Consider the following 12,176-nt stretch of genomic DNA (forward strand, 5'->3'; position numbering starts at 1 on the left):
GATTTGGAGCTATTAATCTTTGTCATTAGTCAGGGCACTTTGGTTTGTGTGAGACTATCTTTTTCGGCTCTGCACATTTATAGTTTTAAAGAAATTATTTTGTATATGTTTGTGAAAATCTTTAGATGTATTATGTCTGATCAACCTATAGGCCTACACTTTCACTCACTCCTGAACTATCAATTTGTGCTGTGTAAACGTTACCGTAGGGCACTCACGTTTGGTTACCGTAATTTTGTTTGCACACTAAAGCAACACTGGGTCTTGGCCACAGCGTCAACCTCTACTACAGGAAATAACATCAAACTAGTTATTTCAAGACAGTGGTGACAGTTTATAATAATTACTTGCAATATAATATGGAAAAACAATATATATATATATATATTGCGCAAAGTATTCGATAGTTTTCGATATTTTTACTCGCGCTTTAAATTCTTCGGCGAGAGCGCTCCAGTTGTGAATGGGTGCATTCGAAGCACTGCCTTTTCCGGTCCCAAGGATAGACCAATGAGAAAAGCGTATACACACTGATGGGACGTCAAATCTGCTTCCATCGTGTCGGGATTGGAACATTACAGAGTAAGAATCGGAACAATTGAGTGTTTGGTAATTGGACACTAGGATCAAGGAATCCCATATCGGTAACAATTTCAATGCATTTGCGAAGTCACATTGTAACTGTAAGTACTGTCTGAGATCGTTGCGTCCGTTTCTTCGTTTATATCAGGCCCTATTCTCCGATGAGATAATTTTTTTTGTTGCGTGTATGAGGTCTGTCGGGAGATTAAAACATAAGAGAAATGCAGGGATTTGTGAGGCTACATTTGCACTGATGAACCGCTCTTGTTCTACTACGCTTTACTCGTTCGTTTATGGAACCATGGAGTGAAATATCGCTTTAGAAAGCGCGAGGAACAAGACGAATTCTACTCGGAGACCTCTGGATCTAAACCCGCCACACCGACGGCTTTAAATCCCAGCCGGCGTGTTAACGACTTTTACATCTCAGACGTGGGATACCTTTTCTGTGTTGGCCAAGGCAGGGAACCTCACGAACCCCTGCCGCTACTCTCGCAGGGTAAAGAGCTAATAAAAAGGCTTCGGGCACCTCTAACCGGGCGCAGTTTAGCATTTGAATACAGCTTGGCTGTATGAGGGAGGGAGCGAGAGGGGCAGAGAGCGTAGGATATCTGATTTGTTTTTACTTGGTCGAGGGAGTGAAATGGTAAAACTAGCTAGAAGGGGGAGAAAACGCATTTAAAATCGCCCACATGCTCTGGATCAATCGCTGGATTGGGGCACGGAATACGAAGAAGTGGGAAGACACGAGTTTGAAATCTTTGCGGGCTGGAAGATGGCAGAGGGGTGCAGTTGGAAGTGGTGAGAGCCTAACTTCTGGCCACTTCGAATTTATTTGTAAACAACTTGCCCCTATTCGTAGGACACATGCAGGCCAAAAAACGATATTTAATCCTGCTCTCTGCCGGTACATGTCTAGTTCTACTGTTCTACTTTGGAGGTGTACAACTTCCATCTTCGGGCAGGAACCGGCATGACCGTAGCCATAATGGATATCGCCCCGACCAGCCGTGGCCACACTTCTCGGACCCTTTACAACAATTCCTACTCTGGGATCAACCGGACACCGAGGAATACAACATTCACATATCGCCAAGGCAAAAGAGGGACGTTAACACAAGTGTGTACAAAGGCAAAAGATGTCGCATGGATTCGTGCTTTGATTTCTCAGCATGCAAAAGGAACGATTTCAAAGTGTATGTCTACCCCCAGCAGAAAGGGGAGAAAATCTCCGAAAGTTACCAGAATATTTTGTCGATTGTTGAGGGATCCAGGTTCTACACCACTGACCCGGGTCAAGCTTGTCTATTCATCCTGAGCTTGGACACCCTGGACCGGGACTCGCTGTCTCCGCAGTACGTGCACAATCTCAAAACCAAGGTCCAGAACCTTCATCTCTGGAACAACGGCAGAAACCACCTCATATTTAACTTGTACTCTGGGACATGGCCGGACTACACGGAAGACCTAGGTTTCGATATAGGCCAGGCAATGTTGGCCAAGGCCAGCATCAGTACCGAGATCTTCAGGCCCAACTTTGACGTGTCCATCCCGCTGTTCTCCAAGGAGCACCCTAGGACCGGAGGGGACAGGGGGTACCTAAAGTACAACTCCATCCCACCTTTCAGGAAATACATGCTCGTGTTTAAGGGGAAGCGATACCTTACAGGGATAGGGTCAGACACGAGGAATGCCTTATATCATGTCCATAACCAGGAGGACGTGGTGCTCCTCACCACCTGCAAACACGGCAAGGATTGGCAGAAACACAAGGACGCACGCTGTGAAAAGGACAACGCAGAATATGACAAGTAAGTAATGTGTTGACGGATTAAAACACATTTATAAGTGTGGTTTTGGTCATATTACCACTGTGTACATGAACAGTGACCACCGCTGGTCTCCATAACAGAGTTTACAATGGGTGTCCTTTACCATTCCAAAACTGGGCACCCTTGCCTGCATCCTTTAGGGTCTCCATGGCGTGCGGTATGGTGTGTGTTTTGTGAGCAGATAGTGAACTCATTTTATTGGCACACAAAGCCATTGACTGCCATTCTCAGGGACTGAAATGGTTTATGATTCCCTTCCTGGCCTACCCCCCTAACCTCTCTCCCTTTCAAGCGTGAACAAAAAAAAGGTCTCCAGCCAGCCTGTCAATTACCTTTCCCGGGTCTGCCTAAATCACCCCGGACACCGCCCCCTCGTACACAGGAATTGAACCCACTTCACTGATATCGTAGCCAAACGAGGATATGTACTGAAGCGTTTTATTTGCAGTATACTTTAACAGAATAAAGCAATGTGCACTGTGGGAGTGTGTGTGACCTTGCATCACACTGCTATAAACTTCCATGTATAATGAATAAGCACAATATTTATTAGGCCTAGACTTATTAGCCAAATCAGTTGGAATTTTGTTGTGTATTGCTGTTAATGTAATAAGGCCTGGCCTGGGTAGGCCTGACCTGCATCCCAAATCATTTTCATCGTCATGGCCATATTACTTTGATAGTAGGCTAGGGTTGTGCTTTGCGTATTCTCACTGATCGTGGAGACCACATCTCATGTTGGGTCGCAATGATGCCAGTTTAAGTCAAATCACCCAAAGGACACGTATCCCATTGTAACCATGACAGGAAACTTTGTCATGGAAGTTTACACTAATCGTAAGCGCATTGCCAAGTTTATTTCTCTGAGTGACGCGGGTTTGTTTTAGGCTGCGTTTAGGCTGTGTTTTAGGCTGCGTTTAGGCCCCCCCCCCCCCCCCCCCCCCCCCCCCTCATACTTTAGGCCAATGATGTTACTGTTTAAAAGTTCAGGGAAGTCAGAGATTGGATAAAACCGTACTACATTGAAGACTAAATATATCCAGACACTTGTTGAGGGCCATAACTAGCCCTACGTCCCAAATGGCACCCTATTCCCTATATAGTGCACTACTTTGTCTTGACCAGGGCCTAAAGTAATGCAGGGAATAGGGTGCCAGTTGGGACGCATTCTATATCTATAGGCCTAGTTTGGTCAAAGGGAAATCTAACTAAAACTGAACTTTTCATGAACGGAAACTCACTGGAATGAGTACATGCTGCCCTATGACACACCGCCAATTGCAAATATGCTTTAACAACATCCCCACACGTAAGTGCTGGTCCATTTTGTCATCTTTCTCCCCTTTATCTGCCCTTGCAATCTGCTCTTCTCCCAGAGTGATGCTTTTGGCTTGTGTCACCTGTAGAAATGTCATCCATGATCTAAATTCCAGGTAATTTTCTCTCGACTGCTCAGGTTAGCACTGACACGGCTTGGACTGGTGCGTACTCTATGGGCTGTGTTCACAGCCAGTGTCTCTCACATCAGTGGTGTGTTTTTTTATTTTTTTTTTTTTTTTAGATATTCTCTGTCCATAGAGCTGTAAAACGATGGAACTGTCAACGTGGTGCCTCATCTCAACCTTTTTCCACTCTTGACCTCTGACCTTTCAGCCTCTAAGAGGAATGTGGCAGGAGCAGCAGATATGGGAAGGCTTTTAAAACACACGTTCACACACAGGCAGTGCCTGGTAGCCCCGGACACTGTTGAAGGATTTTTAAGCCTTGACAATTGAGACATGGATTGTCTTAGTGTGCCATTCAGAAGGTGAATGGGTAAGATGATCATTTTCAGTGCCTTTTGAATGGGGTATGGTAGTAGCATTGGCGTGTCTTCATGGATGACAAGTAAAAATTATTTTTCTCTTTAGTCTGTTTTTTCAGAATTTTTCGGTCAATTCGCAAGTGGCTGAAACTCACCGGAGAAATCATCAGAGTGAGTGGAAACAGAACCTCTGTCTCAGTATGTGTAGCCCATGTATCTGATGCTGTCTGGAATGAAAGAGCTGTAGCAGTTGATTAATGCCAGAAAGCATCTGGCCTACCTTGATATAAAAAAATAATAATAAATAATTTGAGCTGAGGTCAACAGTGGGTTGTCCTGGTGCAGCAAAACACCCCGAAAGGGAGACCAGTTTTGGATTTGGCTTCACACCAATCAAACAACATCCTAAGCAAAACATCATTGTCAGACAAATGTGTCTGTTTTCTGGTACCCATTTTGTTGATATCCTGCAGTAGCTGGCTTGCTAAATTGGCCCTTGCCCAAGCCACGGATGGAGATGTGAATTTGGACGTGTGGTTTTGACTTAATTCTCTGTACAGGCCAATGATTATGATTGATTCTGAACTTACCATAAATGCATATATTGTGCCACTGGCCTGGGCAGATTGAAGTTCAATATGTAGCCTAGATGTAAGCCTACATTAACTAGCTAGCCATCTTAGCTGGTTCATTGTTGCCCATGTGAGGAAGTTAGGCTAGCAAACATTTTAGCTAGGTAGCCAATGAAAACCAAGTGTACTGTATGACAGAGCCATAGACTGTTTTGCCATCATGAAAGAGAGGAGGATAGCATTGGTGTTCAACTAGTCTACAAGTAGGGTGGGTAAACTTTTTAAAAACTTGCACACAGACGGACACAAATCAGTACCATGGACAGCCACATGACTACATTGTTTTCAGTGTATTAAACTAAGAAAATTGCCTTGTTGATTTGATGTTTTAAGTTGAAATGGTGCTGGAATATCAGAGTGGGTGCTCCTGTTGTCTTTGTGCTGACTTGTGGTAACTCTCTGTGGTTCTAAATCAGTAGTTTTAGTAAACGGACAAACATGGACTTGCTTGACCATGCTGCAGGTCATGGAACTGTTACATGCAATATTTGCTTGTGGACTTCCCCAGACAGATGTTCTCTGGTTTTGTGATGAAACAAACGTGCGTGTAGTTGAATTTATTCCGCCACTGTGACTGTCTTCTTTTTTTGGGGGGGGGGGGGGGTCACGTCATTATGGTGTCTCACAGTGGTGTCTGAACGAATGGGTTGTAGAGCAAAAAACGAAATTATCACAACAGGTTGTAATATGGTTTTTCTATTGGCTTGGCTTCCCCGGTAGATTGTCACCCACGCACCGCTACAGAGTAGTATGTGCCAGCCACACCAGTTTGTGTCAAGAACTGTAACAATCAACCGTTTCCTGTGTGTCTCACCAATGGTCCACCACCCCAAATGACACCCAGCCAACTTGACACAACTGTGGGAAGCAGTGGAGCCAACATGGGCCAGCGTCCCTGTGGAACGCTTTCAACGCCTTGTGGAGTCCATGCCCCGGCGAATTGAGGCTGATCTGAGGGCAAACGGAGGGGGAGCAACTCTGTATTAGGAAGGTGTTCCTAATGTTGGGTGTACTCCGTGTCTGTGCTGCTAGTTACATTACAGCCTGTATCAGAGTACTCTATCATAAACTGTGAAATCTGTCCCAACTTTCCAACATGCCTCCTCTCTTGAGTTTTGCTGCGTATTACTTGTTTCTTCCTCCTTACAACTTTCCCAGCAGACGGCTAGATCATGATCCCCCATTTAATAGTTAACCAGTTTGGTCGGCCGGTATTGACTTTGTACTTTAGCCACTTCACTAGCAGGCCGCCACATCTCAAGGTCACTCCGGGGACTCCTCCACTCCGTTGAAGGGGGGTGTTTTTATGAGAGCCAGAGTGTTTTTGAGTGTGCACTGCACGTCTAAGAGTTACCCAATGTACGTGTGTATTTTATGTGTCTGTGTTCTTTCCTGTATGAAGCCCCCCCAAGGCTGCAATATCAGGCCGAGGGATGGGTCGGAGGGATGGTGCATTTTCATTTTCGCAACTGCGTCATCAGCAGGAATGTTCCCACTTGAGTAAATCCTCTTGAAGAGGAGGGGGCTGGCCATGCTGCGTTGCTCTCTCTCTCTCTCTCTCTCTCTCGTTCATTCTGTGCGATCAGAATGAAATGGAAACACTGATGTGATTTGGGGTGGCGGTGGCTTGCTGCCATATTTCCATTTCCTCCTTTATGACGCAGAGCGTGGCATTTTGTTGACACGGTGCCAGAGATGAATTAGCAAACCTGGCCAAGCAAGGACGGCATCCCCGTCTTATCATGTTTAAAATAGCATTATGAATACCATTTTCACACGTCGATGGCAGTTATTCTCTGGACACATCTTGGCATGATAGTAGAGTGGATGTGGCACTCGAGGTTAACACAGAACATGTCATTTGCTGCATGCCACGGCCTGATACTCGGGGGGGGGGGGGGTCATGCTCCCCGGTTCGCCGTTGTTTGCTTACTCTTGTCAGATTAATACATCATGAATATTTCATCGTCCTCCTCTCACTTAAATAAAGCACTGGGCCATGATCACACCAAAATATGCTAATGACCAGCAGGAAATTAGCGGGGAATGCTAGTTTCCCCTAATTAGCGCTGTTTGATTATTTCCATGGAAGATGTAGTCTAGCCTACACCGGCGTGGACATTTTTGATCTCATCTGTCAATCTATTCATCCAATTTCTCCTCGACATGTTTATGGTTCCCTCGCAATCAGAATCTCAGTTGTCGAGGCTTTGTACTCTATGATCGTCGGCCCCAACTCTGTGGGGGTTGCTCCTGATCATGCTGATATGTCGGTCTGCTTTGCATCTGCGTTTTGTGTGTCTGCACACCTCTGTGGTGTGTGCGGAGCGAGGATGGGTTGTGAACTCTGTCTGTGCCTTGGCGGCCCACAGTCACCACAGGGATTACCATGACGACGTGGCTCTTGGCCCGCGGCAGCTGAGAGACCAGGTGGGACGAAAGTCCGACCAAGCTGGGCTTTACTGGCTCAGTCCCAGTCCAGCCACCTCCGCTTGGCTAGTGGCTGGGAGGGATTGATCAATCGGGAGTGTTTCACTCCGAATGAAAATCGATCTGGGCATTAGGGGAGTGCCGGGGCTGCCCCCCGTGGATCATTTCCTCCATTTAAGAGCCCACCGTTTCTCCAAAACCGGAGGCAAATCACGCAGCAGTAATTGAAAGTACAAAATTACAAGGTGGGAAACGAAAGTCTTTTTGTTCCTAGACTGTCAGGGAATGCTTGGGAGGCATGAATTAATAAGTGGGAGGGATACAGTGGTAAAATCATCTCTTCCCCCCCTACTCCCTCCATCCACTAAAGCGATGAGTTAGGCAGGTATTATTATTTTATTTTACTTTTTATTTAACTATGCAAGTCAGTTAAGAACAACAACATTTTAAATGATGGCCTAGGAACAGTGGGTTAACTCCCTTTTTAGTGTCAGAATGACAGATTTGTACCTTGTCAGCTTGGGGTAAGTTAACAGGCTATCCACTCAGTTTTTAAAGGATACTAAGAAATCAAGCCAAACATCTGATTTGGCTGTAAATTGAGTGAGACAGGTAAGCTGGCTGGTTCCATGTTTTAAAAAAAATGATGACTGAGACAGATGAGTGAGGCCCCAATTTTTTTTGTACGTAGATTTAAATATATGTAGATTTATTTATTTATATATATATATATATATATATATATATATATATATATATATATATATATAAATTTTTTAAATATATAATATTTTTTAAATATATAATATTTTTTAAATAGTTAAAAAAAACTTTAAAAAAATATATATTTTTATAGCTCAGGCTATAGACTGGAAGCCAAATGATTTTTGAGTTCTGACATCTGTCTCGTTTAGTGCATGAAAGCTTGTTCATCTCGTCTTTCTCTACTATGTGGCACGGATATGCCGTGGCAGGGATAGAACCATTCACAGCATCTCATATTCTCTACTATTACTCTCCTCCTTTTTTTATTTAAATTTTGAATTTTACCCCTTTTCTCCCCAATTTTGTGGTATCCAATTGTTAGTAGTTACTATCTTGTCTCATCGCTACAACTCCCGTACGGGCTCAGGAGAGACGAAGGTCGAATGCCATGCGTCCTCCGAAACACAACCCCGCACTGCTTCTTAACACAGCGCGCATCCAACCCGGAAGCCAGCCGCACCAATGTGTTGGCGGAAGCGCAGGGCCGGCAGCGCGCGTACACCTAGCGACCTGGTTAGCGCGCACTGCGCCTGGCCCGCCACAGGAGTCGCTAGTGCGCAATGAGACAAGGATATCCCTACCGGCCTCCCTAACCTGGGCGACGCTAGGCAGTCGCCCCATGGACCTCCCGGTCACGGCCGGCTGCGACAGAGCCTGGTCTCGAACCCAGGGTTTCTGGTGGCTCAGCTAGCGCTGCGATGCAGTGCCCTAGACCACTGCGCCACCCGGGAGGCCCCAATTCTCATTCTTCTGGGGTAATATTTTCTTCTATACTCTTTCAGCACCTCTGACTGTTCTGTTTGTGTAGCTTTCATGGTCTACATTCTGAACGACAGCCCACTTGTGTTTGTATTTCTCTGGGTATTCGTTGACTGTAATTACTTGGAATTAGATTTAGCCTTCTTTAAGAATCCCTCTACAACCGATGAATCCCTGGCTGAGAAGCATGTGGGTCACTGGAAATTATATTCCATAAAGCACTTCCTGTAATCTAATGTTGTTTTATTGTCTTCTGGGGATCACCTACTGTTAGGCTGCTCAAACTAGCCCAGTTGGCACACGCTTTACGGTCAGTGTGAATAGGCTGTGGTTGCATGCTTGTTAGCCTACATGGACTCAATTGGTGCTGTGAGTGAGGTGGGCTGTGGGTGAGGGGGGTGGTCATCTCAGGGATTCGTCGCTCTTCCCGAAATGACTCTCTGTGACCCACCCGGCTTTTGAAACCCATGACCGACCCCATCTCGTCAGCGTGCGGGCAATAACCATGACCTACTTCTGTTCAGGACACTGGCCAGGAACTGAGGCCTAGGGTAACTAGTTTTTTGCTCCCTGACTGTCCTCCCTCAGGGCGTTACAGCACCAGGGGGTAGTTTTACAGCAGGAAAGGCACATTTGATGGCCCCAGGAGAAATGTAACACCACCTCGTGTCAGTACTTCAATAGAACGGCAGATAGTTTACGTCACCGTCTGGCCTCAATACACTGACCCTTTTCACCACCACGAGAGTGAAAACAAACGCCTCTCTCCACTGTATTCATATTCAAATAGTAATTTGTGAAAGGGGGGTGCCTTTAAAAAAAAATAAAAAAGCATTATGTTCCTGAAGAATGTTGACATGTTTGGTAGAAAGTAGGAGCCTGGCCATCAGTGTTTTGCTGAAGTGGTGGTAGAGGGTCGTCTGGCTTGTCCTCCTAGCTTGTACTTTATGGGTTAGTATGACTTCCCCTTTGTGGGTGTGAAGGCTCTGCTGCCCTGGGCGCCTAGAAGGGGCCCTGTTGTGTGAAAGTTTGCTCTGGTTCATTAGCCACCGCCTGTGCCTTGTTGACGACGACAGCCCCCCATATGGCTGCTCTGTCCCCCCCCCCCTCATTCCAAACCTCTCCTCAAGGCTCTGAGCACCGAAAGTCCAGTCCCACGTCCCTCCCCCCTAGATCTCTCCTCTTAGCCAATCATTACTTGAGGCTGCTCTCTCATGACTTTTTTTCCCCCTTTTTGAACCCTGGATGCCGGCAACAATGGCTGCTCAGACACTCCAGCAACCCCCCCCCCCCCCCCCCCCCCCCTCTCATTTGGTGGAATCTCATGACACTTCACGGATCACCAGCCAACCCAACACTAAGGGGGTGGTGTATGTAGTGGGCGGCACCTGGTCTTATGGAGGAGACTGTATGCCAAGCATGGATGGGGAGACTATTTAGACAAAATAATTATCAGGGCAGATTTTTGTTGTACTTTGCAGTTTGTTTCTCTGTTTATTCACGAGTTCATACATGGCCTCCTTTTCAGTTAAGGGGATTCAAAACGGGCGTTTTCTTTTTAAAATCATTTTAAGCTCTGCAAACTTAATCCGCTATACATATGGAATCTGCCTGGCCGTTTACCAATTAGTGCAAACGCAGAAGTAAGCCAAATGCCTTCATGGGAAGGTAATGAAGGCATTTCTTCCATTAGGATTCTTTGTGAAAGTCATTTGAGGTTGCATTTCTGTTGAGTGACTCAGAGGTGGCCCCACAGCCTGAGAGAGGACAGTTTCCCAACATTTTAAACTCTGTGTTTTGTGACCTAGGGATTGTGGTTTTTCATCTGTCATTTCCCCCCCCCCCCTTTTTTATTTAACTAGGCAAGTCCAGTTAAGAACAAATTCTTATTTACAATGACGGCCTACCGGGGAACAGTGGGTTTAACTGCCTTGTTCAGGGGCAGAACGACAGATTTTTTACCTTGTCTGGTAAACTGATGCCGACGGTAATGGTTGCTTGTACAGTATTTTGAAACTGTATCCTGGTTTGCAGTGTTTTAGTTAACCGCATCTTCGGGATCAAAGCGACTCGAGGCCTGTCCTGGGAATCCGGCACTTGCGCGTCTTACTCCGGTTAGCTGCTCGGCAGGTGTTATTCCCAAGGTTTGAATGTTTATTTCCACAGGAAGTTGTGACACGGCAGCACTTTGTTTCCAGAGCTTCTGCTTTCTTGTTTGTCTTGACGCTTTTGCTTGCTAGACTCCACGTTCTCTCAAGGTGAGAGCAGGAGGGAGGTCGGGGGACGCGACGTTGTAGAGCCATAGGCACAGTGACACCGGAATTTAACAAGTCTTTTAATTCGGGTTTCAAGGTTTTGACGAAGCTGCTCGTTTTTATCTGGGGGGGATTAGTGATCCTTTTTAATGCAGCAGTGCATCTTTATGCCCTTTTAGACTGGTAGCAAAACTGTGACTAACCTCCCGCCTTTCACACAGTGTTTTATTCCCCCGAGTCAGTGTCTCGCTTCTTTTCATACCGTTTGAATCAAATCCCAAAGTTGTTCATGCATGTTTGCCACCCCTCCCACTTGCTTTCTATGTTCATGGGTGTGTTTTGAGTTTCAAATACGATCACGCTTAGGTGCGTGTTTGTTTGTCTGTCTCAATTGAGTTTTCACTGACGTCTTTATGACGTCTGTAGACGTGTTTGTATCATGTTGGTCTGGCTCTTGACCTAATGGTTGTGTTTTAACTGATATGTATCAAGGTGTATGTAATGCAAAGTAAAATGCAATCATTGTACTAATTGTAAGCAATTACCTAGATTCTAATTTCAGCATAATTTTCATTGGGATAGCGCTGCTCTGAGGCGAGCGTGGAGGACTCGTCGAGATAAATAAATGTCCGATTGTTGTTGTCACTGAATCTCCGTTTGGATGTTTGGTAACAATTAGGCTGGGAAAATGTTAGCTAAATTTGAAGTGAATGCTAAATGACAGTCTCTATTCTAGTTTGCTCATATTAGCTGATCAGAACATTTTGCTAGCATGTTGCGCAAGTGGATTTTGCGCTTCACTCACGTAGTAAACTGTCCTACTTCAGACCCAAAGCCTGTGACTTGTCTGATAGTCAATCAATGTGATTTTGTTTCACGGAATCTCTATCTCAGTCTATTAGTTAATTGATCTCGGGATGGATAAGTGATCGATGAGCAAACAAATTTAGCTATCACCGATCAGAACAATGTAGCATGCAATAATGTAGCCTTAAATCAAGTGTTTTATTTATCTATTGGCTTTATCTATTCCTGTTACCCCAATCTCACTGAAACCCAAAATCCTGACTCCTAATTTTATTCTGTGATCCATATGTGGCATTATCAAAGCACGTCT

General features: G+C 45.3%; 1 protein-coding gene across 1 annotated transcript in view; it reads left to right on the top strand.

Moving 5' to 3' along the window:
- Nucleotides 1-579: 579 nt before the first annotated feature.
- LOC139392191 (exostosin-1b-like) overlaps nt 580-12,176 on the top strand; it is a 101,462-nt gene continuing 89,865 nt past the window's right edge. The window contains exon 1 of the mRNA XM_071139977.1: nt 580-2,393. Coding sequence (XP_070996078.1) covers nt 1,450-2,393 — 944 coding nt within the window. The 5' untranslated portion in view covers nt 580-1,449. The remainder of the gene's footprint in view (nt 2,394-12,176) is intronic.

Source organism: Oncorhynchus clarkii, chromosome 32 (assembly GCF_045791955.1).
Source record: "Oncorhynchus clarkii lewisi isolate Uvic-CL-2024 chromosome 32, UVic_Ocla_1.0, whole genome shotgun sequence".
Lineage (NCBI taxonomy): Eukaryota > Metazoa > Chordata > Actinopteri > Salmoniformes > Salmonidae > Oncorhynchus > Oncorhynchus clarkii.